Consider the following 20,852-nt stretch of genomic DNA (forward strand, 5'->3'; position numbering starts at 1 on the left):
AACGTCTTTTTTAAAGTTGCAATTATGTGGTACATACAGTATGAATATACTTGCCATATTTTAATACAATACTGTGAATATATCACATCAATATTGCATTGACACAATTGTATCTCGATAGGATACAATGCATATTTGTCTATCCAATGAGCTTCAATGGGCTAAACTCACAATCCCAGAGTCATGCTTTACACTTATAGTTGATACTGCAACATTGTTGGAGTTCTGAAAATACACCAATGTTACCAATTTTGGCAAAACTCACAGTACAGTTATTGCACTGATAAGTAAAATGAAAAACACTACAGTAAGAGAATGTTTTTTCAGGGGATTTAATGATTAAATCAGTGCACAAGTTCAAAAATGTAACTTATTTGTTACTGTAATACAGTTAAATGTTCAGCTGAACTGACTGCAAAAAAAGCTTCCCTTAGGCCAAAAAAAATAGAAAGATTATAAATGAGGTGAAGGTGAAACAGATCTATATGTGTTCGATTTCTGCTCATTTCTAAACTGTTTGTAAAGACTGCGTTGTGTATTTCTCCCTCGTAGTAGTAATTCTTGAAGTGGAAATCAAATCAACTTGCCAGGTTGGGTCAGAGGGTTGAATAGCAGGTTTATTGGAGGATGTAATACAGCACAGGTACAGATTTAGGTGGGATAGTCTCAGTGTAGGAGGTGAGGTACAGTCTCAGACGTGCTCCTTGGCTGTCGATCCCTCTTCTCACCGAACCAAAGGTTTGAGGCCAGTATTATAGGAAAGAAAGCGTGAATAACAAAATAACAGTGTCTCCCTTGATAAGGTATATGGCCCTGGCTATGTCCAAGACGACCGGGTTGGTTCGTCCTTGTTGGGACATCACAAATGATGGAATGGAATGTTGGAAATAACACCTCGTACAGTAGGAGAGGCACTGGCCTGGTCCTAGACTAAGAGATGTGAACACAGAGAGGCATTAAAATACACCAACATTCTACATTCCTCCCTCTCCATCATATTTAACATAGTTTAAAGATCACCCATTAAAATGACAATTCAGTGTATCTACTGGTAAACAATTAACAATTGTTAACAATCTAAGTCAACAAAATGAAGCATAAAAGGCAATAGCAAACATAAAAAAGTATACTCATCAACCACAAGTAAACCAGGTGTAGGCTAATTAAAAAAGAAAAAACTCATTAGGTTACTCATGATTAAACCAAAACAGATTTAAAATTGTAAAATAAAGGAAATGGACTGTCCAGACACCTCCCTCTGCTGGGCGGTGAAGCTCCACCTTTCTCTGACAGCTCTCTCTGTCCCCAGCAGAAAAGTGGTTCTGTTAGTCTAACAACATTAAAGGGCCCAGAGGAAGGCTTAGCCTTAGAAACGTTGGGGAGTTTGGGGCACCAGACCTTGGGACGGGGTGGGCTCTCTAACACAGCTACCCTGAGGGGGGGCAACAAGATCGGGTCAGTCCCCGGGGGGGTCGGTTGGGGGGTCGGTCATCCGGTGAAACACACAGGGAGATAACTCGATGACCACATAGAGCATAATAACGGAAAGGACAAACGGCAGAGCCATTTGGACTATCTGAGAAAACATAGAGCCACCCAACCCGCTGAGCCATCCCACACATGTAAATCAGTCTGTATCCCACCTCCATCCTGATCAGGCCAGAGCAGCTCATCTCCAACACAGCAGAGCTCACCTGAGGCCTCTTCTATGCTCTCACACATGACTCAAGGGTTCTGCCAGTTGAGTTTGAACAGGAGAGAAGTGAGCGAGACCAGTTGGTAATTGGGTGTCTCACCCTCCCCCCCTCCCCAAGCCCCCCCCCCAACTCCCACTCAGAGACACTGAGGCCCCGCCGACCCCCGAGGACCCTACCCAGCACCCTTCGTGTGTGTGTGTGTGTGTGTGTGTGTGCGTGCGTGCGTGTGTCTACAACCGACAGAGAGACGCTGAGGACCCCCGCCCCCATACCCAGACCCCAGGGAGGAGGTCCTCCTGGGTGAAGGAGGACCAGAAGGTGTGGAGGTGTGTCAGTGTGTCTGAGGACCCTCCTCCACCTGGGGACACTCTGTAGAAGGTCAGAGAGCCAGCAGGCCGGTCCAGATACACTCCTACTCTGGTGGAGCCAGCGGGGGGGAGAGGGAGGACTGTTACTGTACCGTTGTACACGGCAGAGTAACGATCATCATAACAATGAAGACTCCAGGACTTGTTGTTCAGTCCAAGCAGGCTGTCACCACCCCGTCCTCTCCTTGTGATTCCTCTGTATGTCACTCCTATCTCAACCCATCCTTCCCACTCTACCTCCCAGTAACAGCGGCCAGTCAGAGCCTCTCTACCCAACACCTGGGGCCAGGAGTCAAATCTCTCTGGGTGATCCGGATACGACTGGTCCTCTCCGGCCCCCGTCACCTTCCTGTTGTCCTCAGACAGAGAGAGTCGTCTGTGGGCCGTGTTGGGGTCCAGGGTGAGTTCACAGGCATCTGAGGGAGAACCAGACATGATGAGCTGCTGAACCGCTCTTCATCCTCATCATCATCACTGGTACTGTTCTCCTGAACATGACATGTGAGGGGGGGGGGGGGGTCATGTGATGTTATAGTAACGCTATTGCTTCAGACTCCGCCTTCACCCCCCCCCCCCCCCCTCCCCCGAGCCCAGATGTTATCTTCATGATGATTGGACAGTATTAATATATGGAAGATACCTGATGTCAGCCATCATCCTCATTCCCAGTAGGATCTGATCTCACTTCCTGCTGTGTGGATGGACTTTCCATCTCAGTAATTAGTGTGTGATGTGATGAATCAAACAGACACTCACATCTCTGTGGAACTGGTTTCAGCCTCCACACTCCACCGTGCTCCACACTGGGGGGGAAACAAAGTGAGAGCAGCATGTTGAAACATTCACCTTCATCATCGGCCGTCTCATCACGTTCTACACAACGTGAGTTACAGCTGCCTCTTCAAACCACTTCATCTAGCAGCGGCTTTAATCCTGGTAGGAGACTCTGTCCCTGAGTGGTGAGCTGTCCTCTCCATACCTGAGAGTGTCCAGTCTCCAGCGTGGATCCTCCAGTCCAGCAGAGAGCAGCGCAGCTCCAGAGTCTCCTGGGTGATTGTAGCTCAGGTCCAGCTCTCTCAGATGGGAGGGGTTGGAGCTCAGAGCTGAGGCCAGAGAAGAACAGCCTTCCTGTGTGACCAGGCAGCCAGACAAGCTACACACACACACACACACACACACACACACACACACACACACACACACACACACACACACACACACACTGTATTATATTTATTCTGGTTGAGAGCAGTTCATACTAAAGTAACCACATTTATAAAGTGTATTCATTCCATTTGGAGGACAAGGAGAACAGGAAGAGGAAGTGGGGAAATTACATCATCACAGACATCAGAACTTCCTTCACTTGGATGTGAAACAGGATCTTAAACAAATGCTCCTTTCTCAATAGCTACAACTCAATGAGATATTGTTTGGTTAGAGTCAGGAGAAGTCCGCTGTGTTTGGTACGCTGAGACCGTTTCTTCACAGGTTCTAACATTGTGTAGAACCAGGGAGAGTTTTGTCAGCAGGCAAAAGAGCAACAGAAAGGCATCGGACATGAGCGGCACTACACCAAACTAATGTGAAGTTAATAAAGTCCATCTTTAATGTTCAATATGATTCACTTTACCACGGCCAGTGATGTTCTATGGTGAGGTGTACATTATATTTAGATCACAGCACAGCTAAAGCCTCATCTCCATGTCTACACTAATGACAACTCCTCAGCTCACATCTGCTGACCAGAGTTACATAACATATAACATACATAACATACTAGTAGTTAACAGGTCAACCCCTAACCCTCACATCAGCGGTCCAGACTTACATAACATATAACAAACATAACATACTAGTAGTTAACAGGTCAACCCCTAACCCTCACATCAGCTGGCCAGAGCTACGTAACATATAACAAACATACAGGTCAACCCCTAACCCTCACATCAGCTGGCCAGAGCTACATAACATATAACAAGCATACAGTCTTGAGTGTTCTTTTCGATAACGGTCCAACTAGTCGTGGACCATCCCTTACATATTAAACAACCCCAAGACCCAGTTTGAAGAGGCTGAAAACTGACCTGAGAGTTTCAAGTGTACAGTGTGGACTCCCCAGTCCAGCAGAGAGCAGCTTCACTCCTGAATCATGCAGATCATTGGTACTCAGGTCCAGCTCTCTCAGACTAGAGGAGTTGGAGCTGAGAAGTGAGGCCAGAGCTTCACAGCATCTCTCTGACAGATCACAGCCCTTCAGCCTTTGCACAAAATAAAGAGAACAGGTTAGGAACTGTGATTAAAATAACTTACATCTTCAACTTATTACATAATGAAGAAATTGTGGTTTTTCAAATTTGGTGTAAAATGTATAACAATAAGATAGTTGTTTTGCAGCATTTGAAAAGTCGTTTGTATATTAAAATTACTTTTTGTTGCAGTATTATGTATATTATGTATTGCAATGTCATCAGTTAATCTAAAGCAATATTTTGTATATAATTAGAAGTTTTACTCCAATATTATGTATATTGCGTTGTGAGGAGAATAAACATCACAGCGTTCAGGAAAACACTTTACTAGCACGAGAACTAAGACAGCATTTGTGCGCTTGGCGTTGTCAGTTTCGTGCTGCTTCACATTATGTGCGCAATTTTATGGTTGTAAATCTGTTAAATTTCTTCTGATATTGAACCTTGTGGTGTAACTGTTTGACCATTGGGTAAAACGGACCTGAGAGTTTCCAGTGTACAGTGTGGACTCCCCAGTCCAGCAGAGAGCAGCTTCACTCCTGAATCCTGCAGATCATTGGTACTCAGGTCCAGCTCTCTCAGACTAGAGGAGTTGGAGCTGAGAACTGAGGCCAGAGCTTCACAGCATCTCTCTGACAGATCACAGCCATCCAGCCTTCACACAAAACAAAGACAACAGGTTAGGAACTGTGATTAAAATAAAATACATCTTCAACTTATTACATAATGAAGAAATTGTGGTTATTCAAATTGGGTGAAAAATGTATGACAATAAGATAGTTGTTTTGCAGTGTTTAAAAAGTCGTTTTGTATATTAATATTACTTTTAGTTACAATATTATGTATATTATGCATTGTATTGTAATACATGTTATCAGTTAACCTAAAGTGATATTTTGTATGTAATTAGAAGTTTTATTCCTATATTATGTATATTGTGTTGTGAGGACAATAAACATCATAGCGATCAGGAAAACACTTTGCGAGCACGAGAACTAAGACATCATTTGTGCGCTTGGGGATGTCAGTTGCGTGCTGCTTCACTTTACGTGCACACTTTTATGGTTGTAAACCTCTTAAATGTCTTCTGATATTGAACCTTGTGGTGTAACTGTTTGACCATTGGGTAAAACTGACCTGAGAGTTTCCAGTGTACAGTGTGGACTCCCCAGTCCAGCAGAGAGCAGCTTCACTCCTGAATCCTGCAGATCATTGGTACTCAGGTCCAGCTCTCTCAGACTAGAGGAGTTGGAGCTGAGAACTGAGGCCAGAGCTTCACAGCATCTCTCTGACAGATCGCAGCCCTTCAGCCTTCACACAAAATAAAGAGGACCGGTTAGGATCTGTGAATAAAATAACATACATCTCCAGCTTATCACCAAATGAAGAAATTGTGGTTATTCAAATTAGGTGTAAAATGTAGAACAATAAGATAGTTGTTTTGCAGTGTTTGAAAAGTCGTTTGGTATATTAATATTACTTTTAGTTACAATATTATGTATATTATGCATTGTATTGTAATACATGTTATCAGTTCATCTAAAGCGATATTTTGTATGTAATTAGAAGTTTTATTCCCATATTATGTATATTGTGTTGTGAGGAGAATAAACATCATAACGATCAGGAAAAACACTTTGCGAGCACAAGAACTAAGACATTATTTGAGCGCTTGGGGGTGTCAGTTGCATGCTGCTTCACATTACGTGCACACTTTTATGGATTTAAATCTGTTAAATCCCTTCTGATATTGAACCTTGTGGTGTAACTGTTTGACCATTGGGTAAAACTGACCTGAGAGTTTCCAGTGTACAGTGTGGACTCCCCAGTCCAGCAGAGAGCAGCTTCACTCCTGAATCCTGCAGATCATTGGTACTCAGGTCCAGCTCTCTCAGACTAGAGGAGTTGGAGCTGAGAACTGAGGCCAGAGCTTCACAGCATCTCTCTGACAGATCACAGCCCTTCAGCCTTCACACAAAATAAAGAGAACAGGTTAGGAACTGTGATTGAAATAACTTACATCTTCAACTTATTACGTCATAAAGAAATTGTAGTTATTAAATATTGGGTCTAAAATGTATAACTATATGAAAGTTGTTGTACAGGGGCGGCAGTAGCTCAGGAGGTATAGCGGGTTGGCTGGTAACCTGGAGGTTGCTGGTTCAATCCCCGCTCCTCCTAGCTGAGTGTTGAGGTGTGCTTGAGCAAGGCACCTGACCCTAACTGCTACCGACGAGCTGGCTGTCACCTTGCACAGCTGACTCCGCCGTCGGTGTGTGTGTGTGTGTGTGTGTGTGTGTGTGTGTGTGTGTGTGTGTGTGTGTGTGTGTGTGTGTGTGTGTGTGTGTGTGTGTGTGTGTGTGTGTGTGTGTGTGTGTGTGTGTGTGTGTGTGTGGCAATATTGTAAAGCGCTATGGGTGGCCAATCGTTAGAAAAGTGCTACTTAAATGCAGTCCATTTCTTTTGCAGTGTTTGAAAACCATTTTTGTATATTAATATCACTTTTTGTTGCAGTTGTATGTATATTATTGTAATACATTTTATTAGTTCATCTAAAGCGATGTTATGTATATAATTAGAAGTTTTATTCCAATATTATGTATATTGTGTTTTGAGGAGAATAAATATCATTGCGATCAGGAAAACACTTTGCGAGCACGAGAACTAAGACATTATTTGTGCTCTTAGGGATGTCAGTTGCTTGCTGCTTCACTTTATGTGTGCACTTTTATGGATGTAAATCTGTTAAATCCCTTCTGATATTGAACCTTGTGGTGTAACTGTTTGACCATTGGGTAAAACTGACCTGAGAGTTTCCAGTGTACAGTGTGGACTCCCCAGTCCAGCAGAGAGCAGCTTCACTCCTGAATCCTGCAGATCATTGGTACTCAGGTCCAGCTCTCTCAGACTAGAGGAGTTGGAGCTGAGAACTGAGGCCAGAGCTTCACAGCATCTTTCTGACAGATTACATCCCTTCAGCCTTCACACAAAATAAAGACAACAGGTTAGGAACTGTGATTAAAATAACTTACATCTTAAACTTATTACATAATGAAGAAATTGTGGTTATTCAAATTTGGTGTAAAATGTATAACAATAAGATAGTTGTTTTGCAGCGTTTGAAAAGTCGTTTTGTATATTAATATTACTTTTTGTTGTTGTATTATGTATATTATGTATTGTAATGTTATCAGTTAATCTAAAGCGATGTTTTGTAGATAATTAGAAGTTTTATTCCAATATTATGTATAGTGTGTTGGGATGAGAATAAACATCATAGCGATCAGGAAAACACCTTGCGAGCACGAGAACTAAAAGGTACGGCCACACTGAACGCGTTACGCGAGTTTGATAAGGCCTAACCTGCCGCTTCATCATTGTGTTTCACAAAAATGGTTCAACGCGCCTACGGAGCTAGATGATCCGGCCCAAAACTTATTTTACCCCGCTACTTTTCATTTGCTCCACAAACATGGCTGAGATCACCACCATCGCTGCGCTGTATTTGTTGTGGGAGTTCGAGGAGAGTAGGAAACCCAAACGCCGTCGTGTTTGGGTGCATGACATCCTCCGTAGGCGCTCACAGCTGGGTGAGTTTCACCACCTCCTCCAGGAACTCCGCCTGGATGACGGCCGGTTCCAGCGGTTTTTTGGGTTGACTGGGGCCATGTTCGATGACCTGCTAGCCCGGGTTGGTGCCAGGATCTCCCGTCAGGACACCAACTACAGGCGCTCCATATCAGCTGCGGAGCGCCTGTCCTCCGTCACTCTGCCAGTGACGTCGGGTCAAGCTCAACGCTGATTGGCTATCGCGGCTAAGCGTCACGCGTAGGAGCGTAAAAAGTTCAATTTTTTGAACTCCGCACATAGGTGCGTTGGGCACGTAGGTGCACTGGGCGCGTTATTTAGGTGCGTAAAATGCGTCTAACACGCCTAAAGCGCTGCTTTTAGCGCGTGAACGCATCTACGCCCCAAAAACCAATGGTTCCCATTGCAAAAATGCGGATTTTCTACGCCTTTAATGAGCATGAAGCGTTCAGTGTGGCCGTACCTTTAGACAGCATTTGTGCGCTTGGGGATGTCAGTATCGTGCTGCTTCACTTTACGTGCACACTTTTATGGATGTAAATCTGTTAAATGTCTTCTGATATTGCACCTTGTGGTGTATCTGTTTAACCATTGGGTAAAACTGACCTGAGGGTTTCCAGTGTACAGTGTGGACTCCCCAGTCCAGCAGAGAGCAGCTTCACTCCTGAATCCTGCAGATCATTGGTACTCAGGTCCAGCTCTCTCAGACTAGAGGAGTTGGAGCTGAGAACTGAGGCCAGAGCTTCACAGCATCTCTCTGACAGATCACAGCCCTTCAGCCTTCACACAAAATAAAGAGAACAGGTTAGGAACTGTGATTAAAATAACTTACATCGTAAACTTATTACATATTGAAGAAATTGTGGTTATTCAATATTGGGTGTAAAATGTATAACTATATGAAATTTGTTGTGAAGAGGCGGCAGTAGCTCAGGAGGTATAGCGGGTTGGCTGGTAACCAGGAGGTTGCTGGTTCAATCCCCTCTCCTCCTAGCTGAGTGTTGAGGTGTGCTTGAGCAAGGCACCTGACCCTAACTGCTACCGACGAGCTGGCTGTCGTCTTGCACGGCTGACTCCGCGGTCGGTGTGTGAATGTGTGCGTGAATGTGAGGCAATATTGTAAAGCGCTTTGGGTGGCCAAAGGTTAGAAAAGAGCTATATTAATGCAGTCCATTTAAAATTGTTTTGCTGTGTTTGGAAATCGTTTTTTCTATTAATATTAGTTTTTGTTGCAGTATTATGTAATGTATTGTAATACATGTTATTAGTTCATCTAAAGCATTGTTTTGCGTATAATTAGAAGTTTTATTCCAATACTATGCATATTGTGTTTAGAGGAGAATAAATATCATAGCAATCAGGAAAACACTTTGCGAGCACAAGAACTAAGAAAGCATTTGTGCGCTTAGGGATGTCAGTTGCTTGCTGCTTCACTTTATGTGTGCACTTTTATGGAGGTAAATCTGTTAAATGTCTTCTGATATTGCACCTTGTGGTGTAACTGTTTGACCATTGGGTAAAACGGACCTGAGAGTTTCCAGTGTACAGTGTGGACTCCCCAGTCCAGCAGAGAGCAGCTTCACTCCTGAATCCTGCAGATCATTGGTACTCAGGTCCAGCTCTCTCAGACTAGAGGAGTTGGAGCTGAGAACTAAGGCCAGAGCTTCACAGCATCTCTCTGACAGATGACAGCCCTTCAGCCTTTACCCAAAATAAAGAGAACATGTCAGGAACTGTGATTAAAATAACATACATCGTTAAGTTATTCAATAATGAAGGAATGTTATTAGTTTAACAAAAAAAAAACTAAATAATTAGATGTATAAATGAATACTCCTATATTCTATTTTTCTGAATATTCTCTTATGTATACTATAATACATTACACGTTAATAGGACACCTACAGAGATGTTTTGTATATTATTATAACTAGTATGTTTATTCTGTTATGAGCAGAATAGTAATACATGTTGTAATGAACCTACAGAAATCTTTTTCATATTATTTTAACCTTATATTCCAGTTGTATTTATATTGTGTAGTGTGTATTGTAATACATGTTATTAGTGAACCTACAGAGATATTTTGGAGGCTTTGACCACTGGCAGCAGCCTCAGAAGACCATCTTCTGAAGCAGAGTATTTTTTCAGGTCAAACACGTCCAGCTCCTCTTCTGATGTCAGTAAGATGAAGACCAGAGCTGACCACTGAGCAGGGGAGAGAGATTCTCCGGAGAGACTTCCTGATGTCAGGTACTGTTGGATCTCCTTCACTAGAGAACAGTCGTTCAGCTCATTCAGACAGTGGAACAGATTGATGCTTCTCTCTGGAGATTGGTCTCCTTTTATCTTCTCCTTGATGTAAGACACTGTTCCCTTATTGGTCTTTGAGCTGCTTCCTGTCAGTCGCAACAGACCTGTTTTAATCTGAGTGGTCAGTGATCTTTTTTTCTGTCCCAGCAGACCGTGTAGGACAATCTGATTGGTCTCCAGAGAGAGGCCCAGGAGGAAGCGGAGGAACAAGTCCAGGTGTCCGTTCTCACTCTGTAAGGCCTTGTCCACAGCACTCTGGTAGAAGAGGAGTTTATCTTTCCTGGAGGTTGGTGGTTCTTCTGAGAGCAGATTGACACCAGTATCGATGAAGGACAGAAAGACATAAAGGGCAGCCAGAAACTCCTGGATGCTCAGATGGACAAAGCAGAACACCTTGTCCTGGTACAGCCCACACTCCTCTTTAAAGATCTGGGTGAACACTCCTGAGTACACTGAGGCTGCTCTGATATTGATGTCACACTCTGCCAAATCTGCCTCGTAGAAGATCAGGTTCCCTTTCTCCAGCTGGTTAAAAGCAAGTTTTCCAAGAGAAACAATGATCTCCCTGCTCTCTAAACTCCAGTCCGGATCTGTTTCAGCCCTCCCATGGTACTTCCTGTCCCCCTGTATGGACTGAACCCTCAGGAAGTGGCTGTACATCTGAGTCACGGTCTTGGGCATCTCTTCGATCTGGGATTTTTTGAAGATGTCTTCCAGAACTGAAGCAGTGATCCAACAGAAGACTGGGATGTGACACATGATGTGGAGGCTTCTTGATTTCTTGACGTGGGAGATGATTGTGGTGGCCAGCGTCTCCTCTCTGAATCTCTTCCTGAAGTACTCCTCCTTCTGTTGGTCGGAGAACCCCCTCACCTCTGTCACCATGTCAACACACTCAGCAGGGATCTGATTGGCTGCCGCAGGGCGTGTGGTTATCCAAATGCGAGCAGAGGGAAGCAGGTCGCCCCTGATGAGGTTTGTCAGCAGCACGTCCACCGAGGTGGACTTTGTGACATCATTCCATATCGGGTTGTTCTGGAAGTCCAGAGGAAGTCGACACTCGTCCAGACCATCCAAGATGAAGACAACTTGGAACCAGTCGAATCTGCAGATTCCTGCTTCTTTGGTCTCACTAAAGAGGTGATGAAGAAGTTCCACCAAGCTAAACTCTTTCCTTTTCAGTAAATTCAGCTCTCTGAAAGTGAGGAGAAATGTGAAGTGTATGTCCTGGTTGGTTTTCCCTTCAGCCCAGTCCAGAGTGAACTTGTGTGTTAAGACGGTTTTACCAATGCCGGCCACTCCAGTTGTCATCATTGTTCTTATTGGTTGATCGTTTCCAGGTAAGGGTTTAAAGATGTCTTCACATCTGATTGGTGTTTCTTCCTTGGCTGGTTTCCTGGAAGCGGTTTCAATAAGTCTGACCTCATGTTCCTTGTTGACCTCTCCGCTGCCTCTCTCTGTGATGAAGATCTCTGTGTAGAAGTCGTTCAGATCTGTTCGCTTTCCTGCTTTAGCGATTCCCTCAAACACACACCTGAACTTCTTCTTCAAATGAGACTTGATTTTATGCTTGCAATCGACAGCATCAGATCCTAAATGAGAAAACAACAGATGACATCAGTTAGTTAGTGGATGGTGATCAGTGGAACCAGGTCAATATTTCCTGTTAAATTACCAACTTCATGATATTTAGTGGCTTCATTACTTGGTGGTCGGAAAAGCTGGTTGTGAAGGACTGCATGTAACAGATTCAAAATGGTAAGGACTATTATTTCCGCAGCAATATGATTGTTCTAATGATAGTAATAATGATAGTGAATCAGTGTAAAGTGATTTGCTATGCTGATACAACAAGACAGGGTTTCATCACTTCCACTGAGTTGTTCTGCTGTTGGTCACCAGTATAATGTTTAACGTTAATGTGGCTTCATAACTTGTGGTCGGAGAAGCTGGTCGTGACAAAAACTGCATGTTACATATTCAAAATGTTCAGGACTTTGTTTTTTCCACAGCAATATGATTGTTCTAATGATAATAATAATGATAGTGAATTGGTGTAAAATGACATGCTGATATAACAAGATAGTGTTGCATCTCTTCCACAGAGTTATTCTGCTGTTGATCTGCAGCTTACGTTTAATATTAATAATAATAATAATAATAATAATAATAATAATAATAATAATAATTACATTGAATAACATTTTATTATAAGGCACCTTTCATGACACCCAAGGTCCCATTACAATTCATAAAACAATCTAGAGTCAAGAACAGCAGGAGCTGCATCGCCAACAGCATGATCAAACCAAGACATAAGACCCAAGTAGGAGGGGGTAAGAACAGTGAGGAGACCCAGGTAGGAGGGGGTAAGAACAGTGAGGAGACCCAGGTAGGAGGGGGTAAGAACAGTGAGGAGACCCAGGTAGGAGGGGGTAAGAACAGTGAGGAGACCCAGGTAGAAGGGGGCAAGAACAGTGAGGAGACCCAGGTAGGAGGGGGTAAGAACAGCCGTGAGGAGACCCAGGTAGGAGGGGGTAAGAACAGTGAGGAGACCCAGGTAGGAGGGGGTATGAACAGTGAGGAGACCCAAGTAGGAGGGGGTAAGAACAGTGAGGAGACCCAGGTAGGAGGGGGTAAGAACAGTGAGGAGACCCAGGTAGGAGGGGGCAAGAACAGTGAGGAGACCCAGGTAGGAGGGGGTAAGAACAGCAGTGAGGAGACCCAGGTAGGAGGGGGTATGAACGGTGAGGAGACCCAGGTAGGAGGGGGTAAGAACAGTGAGGAGACCCAGGTAGGAGGGGGTAAGAACAGCAGCACAACGGGGATACGAGGGGAACCCATGGTAGGGGGTCATTACAGCGAGCAGGCCAGTGGGAACACATGTGTTTTGAGGAGAGTTTTAATGTTGTCAGGGCGTGTCTTTCAGTTCAGGTCAGAGCCCTAGCACCCATGGTGCTGAGAGCCCTAGCACCCACGGTGCTGTGAGCCCTAGCTCCCACGGTGCTTAGAACCCTAGCACCCACGCTGCTGAGAGCCCTAGCACCCATGGTGCTGGGAGCCCTAGCACCCACGGTGCTGAGGCGGGAGGTCGGGACGGTGAAGACCAGTTGAGGATGACGAAGGGAGCGGCAGGGCCTGTCCTCCTGGAGGAGGTCGGGGAGATAAGTGGGGGCCACGTTGTGGAGGGCTTTGTCGGTGAGCAGAAGGGTTTTAAGGTCAATCCGGTGTTGGACACTGAGCCAGTGTAGTTGGACGAGAATGGGGGTGATTTGGTCGGGGGATTTGGTGCTGGTATTGATGATGTTTAACATTCTTTAACCTGAGACCCCCACCATTACCCTACATATCCGGATCAAACCATTTAACCTGATACCCCACAACAACCCCACATACTGGATCAAACCATTTAACCCCAAAGAGAAAAGATTGTCTCCACATAGAAGTATGAAATGTATAAGTCTCACATTGTCATTTAGTCTGAACAGAACAAATAATAATCTCCTACTGCTCATCAAAATGTGTATTTCTTCTCTGTTTTCAAGATAAGAGCCTCTTACCGCCCCACAGTGTGTCGACCAGTTCCTCCTGGTTCATCTCCATCAGGCAGAGCTTTGTGATGTCCACCACTCCCTCTATGGCGCGCCTCCTCTGCTCCTCCTTCTTACCATCCACCTCCTCCTCCTCCACTCTCTGACCCTCTGAGCATTGTGGGTAATCTGAGAAGAGATCCCTCCAGAGCTTCTTCAGCTCCTTGTCGAGGAAAGCGTGTGCGTTCTCCTCAGCCCTCTGGAACAGAACAAACATCAAGGAGAACTTTACTCTGATCTCACTGAGACATCAGAAGCATCTGTCCTGGATCCACGTCCCGCTGGACAAGAGATGCTTTCTAATGTCCATGGAGAGCTGAAGTCAAACGTCTCGGTGGACGTTTACACACTTTGATCAGCTCTGTTTGATGCTGCTGTAGAGACTGAGTGCTGGTAACCTTTGACCTCTCCTGGTGCCTGTGGGGAACACAGACACAGACACACACACACACACACACACACACACACAGACCCACACACACACAAACACAATTATATTTCCCCAGACTTCTAGATATCAGTATCAGTAGAGTCTGATAACAACCAACTGGTCTGTTTTTATTGTCTGTTTGAAACCCCCTACCTCTCCTCTCTGGAGGGGCGTCCATCTTTAAACTTCAATGGTATATCCATAGAGTGGTCACTCTTCATGGAGACACAGCTGGGTCCAGGGGAGTCTGCTCTCTGCTTCTTCTCAGGGCTTCAATACACACGCACACACACACACACACACACACACACACACACACACACACACACACACAGCTTTTACTCAGACTAATGATGGAGTCATGATGTATCACTGCTGAGCTCTGAGATGGACAACAGTCACAGACAGAGAGATCCTCTTCTTACCTCTTAGCTTTGCTCCGGCGGCCATGTTCCCCAGACAGAGTGGTCTTAGAGGCAGGACCCCCCTCCTCTCTCTCCTCATCCATAGTAGACTGGAGACCTGGACACAAACACAACTCCATACTGTTTCTACTGCCACTCGGCGTTTGTTTACTCTCTTTTATATGAGCTGTGTATTCCGCTCACAGGGGGCCGTTGTCTCTGTTAACTTTGGAGAAGACGGAGACGCAGATTCATAGACCTCCTCAATCCCAGACGTTTCTCATATACTCTTTAATAACGTATCATCATTCAACGCAGAAGGTCTCAAAAGGCTACAAAATGTGTGATAAGATCAAGTTCACCGAGCGGATATCATACCAACTGCTCCCTGTGCTGGTTAAACCGCTCTGAAGGCAGGACCATACATGGACTTCCTCATGTGGTGACATCACAACCAGATCTGTGAGGCAGGCCCACAGAGAACAACACCCGGTAAGAGAGGACGTTTAAACACCTTCACAAAGCAAGATGGCCTTCTTACTGTCTAAATAAAGGTATCATAATACTGCACTACAAATATAACAGCTGTACATTCTGTCCTAAGTACCTTTAAAGTCACCCAAGGACACAAGCAGACACAAGAAGAAAAAGCCATTATTAACGTCAACCTGACACTTGACTCCAGGCTGGAAGGTTCAGGGTTCGATCCCCAAAGCCCACAGTCAAACACGTAGCATTCTACAGAGCAGGAATCTTTAAAATTATTCAATAGTAGTTTTGACAAACTAGCGTTTTTAACCATGTGGTTTTACAGGAAACTAACTATCAACCTATTGATAAGATTCAAAGTTATTCACATTTATGATCTATCATGGATCAGAGTGGACTACAGTACCTTAGCCGTCTTCCTGCTGTGATGAAGTGAGACACAACACACCGTCTGACTCATATCAAGGAAATGATGTCCAACCAGTTGGACCAGTTCTCCTCCCAGTTCATACTCCTCCCAGAGTCTGCTTTTATATGAGCTGTGTTTTTCCTCTCACAGGAGGGCATTGTCTCTGTTAACTTTGGACAAGAGGCAGGGTGGTCTTTCCTAGACGCAGATTCATAGGGTGTCTCATTCTCAAGGAGGGCAGGACCATATATGGACTTCCTCGTGTGGTATGACATCACAACCAGATCTGTGATGCGGGCAAACAGAGTACAAGACCCAGTACAAGATGACGTTTAAATGTCTCCACTAACGAAGATTCCTGTCTGAATAATGTAATCATAATACCGGACTGCAAATATAACAACAGTTCATTCTGTCCCAAGGACCTTTAAAGTCACCAACGGACTTGTGATTAAGAACCACGCTTGACTCAAGGCTGAAAGTTTTTAGGTTCGATCCCCAAAGCCCACAGTCTAACACGTAGCATTCTACAGAGCAGGAATCTTAAAAATGATCAACCTACTGTTAAGATTCAAAGTTATTCATATTCATGATCTATCACAGATATTTTATTGAAAGAATAACCCAAGTATATCTGATCCAACTCCCCAAAGAACACAGAAAATACAACAAAGAGCATTAAAGCTAAGGCAGCCTAGCTTGATTGTTGTAGCCTATGTAGCAATGCAATTCTCTAGCTACCATAACTCTAAATAATATACTGTGGCGAGCAGCAGGGGAAGGATGAGGCGGGAGCCCAGGTTTAGCAGTCGGCCACAGTTCCGCGCCCCACACACCGCTCGACAACGGAACTGCCTTTAATAACACCAGCACGGTGCACACTAAAACACACGCCACCATTCAACGACACTAACACTTTCAGTAATGGTGCAATGAACACAACATGAGCACAAGAGTCACAAACACACCCCAACATCGATGAACCCCAACCCATGAACCCTGATTAGTTTACCAACCACTAATGACCCAGGAGGGCCCCGAAACGGTCCAACCCCTAGAACAGTAGAACCCCCAGAATCCTTAGCGATCCGGTGTCCACGCCCGTGGTCTGAGACGCCCGTCTCCAATCACGGGCGGCGTGGGCCCTCGTCTGCCAGACCCCAGAGTCAGCAGGAGCCCTGGGGGTGTGGTCGGGACTCCACTGGGTTCCGTCATAGGGGGGCCGTTGGAGCGCCGTTCGTGGACCACGTCCTCCGCCGCCTTCGGACGTCTGGCCCGTCGACGGCCACGCCGGCGGCTGGGACGAGGAGGGGTGGCGCGCCCCGTCCACCAGCAGCCCTCCCCCAGCCCCAGCTGCCCACACGGCGGCGGCTCCAGGTCCCGCGGCCTCGTGTTCCGGTTCTCGTCCCGCCCGGACCGGAAGGCCGCTGTCCTAGGGCCACGGGAGAGGGCTGCCACGGCCGAGCGCCCCACAGCGACGGCAGCGGTGCTTGGCCGGACCAGACCGGTCCTGGCCATCCTCCTCCGTGGAAGGCTGCTGGCTGGGTCGGGGGAAGAAGACGTGTTGCCCCAGACGTTCCGCCGCAAGACCCCGCAGGAAGGCGTGCAGGGCTAGGTCCTCCCTGAACCGGGGTTCCCGGCGTGGAACTGGACATCCGCGGCAGATGTCCCCAGGCGCTCTCCCTCCTGGCGGCAGCCGCTGGCCGGTCGTTCCCGGCTCTTGTCACTGAAGACCCGTTCCCCGAACCGCCCCTCCGACGGCCTGGTCAGGGCCTGGAGGTCCTGCTGGTCTCCTGGGGTTAGGTCCAGGAGAACCTTTCCCGCTGTCCCCTCCAGCGCCAGGGCGAGGTGGACGACCGCCTTTCCGGCGCCCTAGCCGTTGTGCCACTCAGCGAGCTGGAACTGGGCCAGGTACGGCTCCAGCTGCATAGTTGGAGAACTTCGGCAGCTCCACCGCCGTCTTTTCCACCAGGGGGAGGTGGACAGCTGCCAGTTCTCCCTCCGGGGCCACGGGGGGGCGCTGCGCTCCCACAGCGCAGGGTGCGTCGGCGTCGGTTGGTGGCTGCCATGGGCTCGACGTCAATCCCACTCCTCTCTCGGCGTGCGCAGGCCAATCACACTTCTGACACCAATGTGGCGAGCGGCACAGGAAGGGTGAGACGGGAGCCCAGGTTTAGTAGCTGGGCCTCAGGAGCCCGATTCTGCCCCTCAGTGTTCTCAGAGCTGGTGTCAGAAGAACCTGGGATGGAGCAGAACGGGAGGAGGTGAAGTCATGAGCTAGATGTATCTAGATCTATAGAGCTGTACAGTCCAGTGAGCGAGATGTATCTAGATCTATAGAGCTGTATATTCCAGTGAGCTAGATGTATCTAGATCTATAGAGCTGTATATTCCAGTGAGCTAGATGTATCTAGATCTATAGAGCTGTATATTCCAGTGAGCTAGATGTATCTAGATCTACAGAGCTGTACAGTCCAGTGAGCTAGATGTATCTAGATCTATAGAGCTGTACAGTCCAGTGAGCTAGATGTATCTAGATCTATAGAGCTGTACAGTCCAGTGAGCTAGATGTATCTAGATCTATAGAGCTGTATAGTCCAGTGAGCTAGATGTATCTAGATCTATAGAGATGTATAGTCCAGTGAGCTAGATGTATATAGATCTATACAGCTGTACAGTCCATTGAACTAGATGCATCTAGATCTATAGAGCTGTATAGTCCAGTGAGCTAGATGTATCTAGATCTACAGAGCTGTATAGTCCAGTGACCTAGATGTATCTAGATCTATAGAGCTGTATATTCCAGTGAGCTAGATGTATCTAGATCTATAGAGCTGTATAGTCCAGTGAGCTAGATGTATCTAGATCTATAGAGCTGTACAGTCCAGTGAGCGAGATGTATCTAGATCTATAGAGCTGTATATTCCAGTGAGCTAGATGTATCTAGATCTATAGAGCTGTATATTCCAGTGAGCTAGATGTATCTAGATCTATAGAGCTGTATATTCCAGTGAGCTAGATGTATCTAGATCTACAGAGCTGTACAGTCCAGTGAGCTAGATGTATCTAGATCTATAGAGCTGTACAGTCCAGTGAGCTAGATGTATCTAGATCTATAGAGCTGTATAGTCCAGTGAGCTAGATGTATCTAGATCTATAGAGCTGTATAGTCCAGTGAGCTAGATGTATCTAGATCTATAGAGATGTATAGTCTAGTGAGCTAGATGTATATAGATCTATACAGCTGTACAGTCCATTGAATTAGATGTATCTAGATCTATAGAGCTGTATAGTCCAGTGAGCTAGATGTGTCTAGATCTACAGAGCTGTATATTCCAGAGAGCTAGATGTATCTAGATCTATAGAGCTGTATAGTCCAGTGAGCTAGATGTATCTAGATCTATAGAGCTGTACAGTCCAGTGAGCTAGATGTATCTAGATCTATAGAGCTGTATAGTCCAGTGAGCTAGATGTATCTAGATCTATACAGCTGTACAGTCCATTGAACTAGATGTATCTAGATCTATAGAGCTGTATAGTCCAGTGAGCTAGATGTGTCTAGATCTACAGAGCTGTATATTCCAGAGAGCTAGATGTATCTAGATCTATAGAGCTGTATAGTCCAGTGAGCTAGATGTATCTAGATCTATAGAGCTGTACAGTCCAGTGAGCTAGATGTATCTAGATCTATAGAGCTGTATAGTCCAGTGAGCTAGATGTATCTAGATCTATAGAGCTGTATAGTCCAGTGAGCTAGATGTATCTAGATCTATAGAGATGTATAGTCCAGTGAGCTAGATGTATATAGATCTATACAGCTGTACAGTCCATTGAACTAGATGCATCTAGATCTATAGAGCTGTATAGTCCAGTGAGCTAGATGTATCTAGATCTACAGAGCTGTATAGTCCAGTGACCTAGATGTATCTAGATCTATAGAGCTGTATATTCCAGTGAGCTAGATGTATCTAGATCTATAGAGCTGTACAGTCCGGTGCGATAGATGTATCTAGATCTATAGAGCTGTATATTCCAGTGAGCTAGATGTATCTAGATCTATAGAGCTGTATAGTCCAGTGAGCTAGATGTATAAAGATCTATAGAGCTGTATATTCCAGTGAGCTAGATGTATCTAGATCTATAGAGCTGTATAGTCCAGTGAGCTAGATGTATCTAGATCTATAGAGCTGTATATTCCAGTGAGCTAGATGTATCTAGATCTATAGAGCTGTATAGTCCAGTGAGCTAGATGTTTCTAGATCTATAGAGCTGTATATTCCAGTGAGCTAGATGTATCTAGATCTATAGAGCTGTATAGTCCAGTGAGCTAGACAAGTCACCATGGTCTCTGTATTGGTAGTAGCATTAATCATAAGAGCAGAACTGCAATAAAACACATTTTACTCACCAATTGGTTTGTGACACTTGTCTGAATCTAAGGATCAAGAGAAATGATTAGTGTTGTAACAGTGGTGAATATCCTCATGTTATTATACTTTCATATTCTTAATGCAACAACATCACTTTGGACATTGGAGAAGGTTCATCATTCAGAAGTGGAGAGGTTTCTACCACCAGACCACCAGTGTATGAAGACAACCAATCAGATTCTAGGAAGGGAACAGGAAGTAGAAGCAGGTGGAGATCAGGTGTTTGTCCTCCTCGAGAGTTCGATCCACTCACCGTTCCTCTTCTGGTACACAAAGACTCCAACAACAGCAGTAGCAACAACAGCGACACCAGCGAGGATGAAGACAAGGATGTGACTCTAGAGTTAGAGAGAGAGAGAAAGAGAGAGCGAGGGGGGAGAGAAGGAGGGGGGTAGGGAGAGAGAGACAGGTGTACAGTCTGTTCCTGTAGTGTATCAGTTCATCCACCAGACATGAGTCGTTCATAGCCAGCAGGTCATGTGACTCTACCTGTTCTCTGCAGAGTGCTCTTCCAATAGCTCAGGTGCTTCTTCAGCCAATCAACACAGTACTACAGTTTGGTGGTGACAGCCTGACGTACTGGAGCGACCCAGGTCAGGGTCTTTAGGTCCAACGCTATGAAGTCCTCTCCACCGTAACCATACTGTTCATTACCATCAGTAGTATCATCCTCATCATCCCACTCACAACCAGTCATCCTCTGAACAACTGAGAGAGAGAGAGAGAGAGAGAGAGAGAGGTTAACTGTCTGTCTGAAGGTTAACTGTCTGTCTGCAAGTTAACTGGCTGTCTCTCTGTAGGTTAACTCTCTCTCTCTCTCGCTCTGTCTTTCTCTCACCCATCCTCCCCCTCTCCTCTCTCCCACTGATGAAGGTCAGGGTG

General features: G+C 45.5%; 1 protein-coding gene across 5 annotated transcripts; it reads right to left on the reverse strand.

Moving 5' to 3' along the window:
- Positions 1-591: 591 nt before the first annotated feature.
- On the reverse strand, positions 592-15,554 carry LOC307085277 (uncharacterized protein). Of its 5 annotated transcripts, none has more exons than XM_079749996.1 (16): positions 15,538-15,554; positions 14,664-14,760; positions 14,392-14,508; positions 14,159-14,225; positions 13,779-14,007; positions 9,983-11,810; positions 9,433-9,606; positions 8,512-8,685; positions 7,124-7,297; positions 6,112-6,285; positions 5,455-5,628; positions 4,799-4,972; positions 4,153-4,326; positions 3,045-3,218; positions 2,822-2,868; positions 592-2,481 (listed from the first exon to the last, which is right to left on the reverse strand). In XM_079749996.1, exons 2-16 carry the CDS (start codon positions 14,744-14,746, stop codon positions 1,928-1,930), a joined length of 4,317 nt encoding a protein of 1,438 aa, XP_079606122.1. In that variant the 5' UTR covers positions 14,747-14,760; positions 15,538-15,554; the 3' UTR covers positions 592-1,927. The 5 variants fall into 5 exon arrangements, with proteins under 5 accessions (XP_079606122.1, XP_079606121.1, XP_079606120.1 ...); XM_079749995.1 differs by having other exon boundaries at positions 15,021-15,550; XM_079749994.1 differs by having other exon boundaries at positions 14,664-15,550.
- Between the last annotated feature and the right edge of the window lie 5,298 nt (positions 15,555-20,852).

Source organism: Pollachius pollachius (assembly GCF_949987615.1).
Source record: "Pollachius pollachius genome assembly, chromosome: 13".
Taxonomy (NCBI): domain Eukaryota; kingdom Metazoa; phylum Chordata; class Actinopteri; order Gadiformes; family Gadidae; genus Pollachius; species Pollachius pollachius.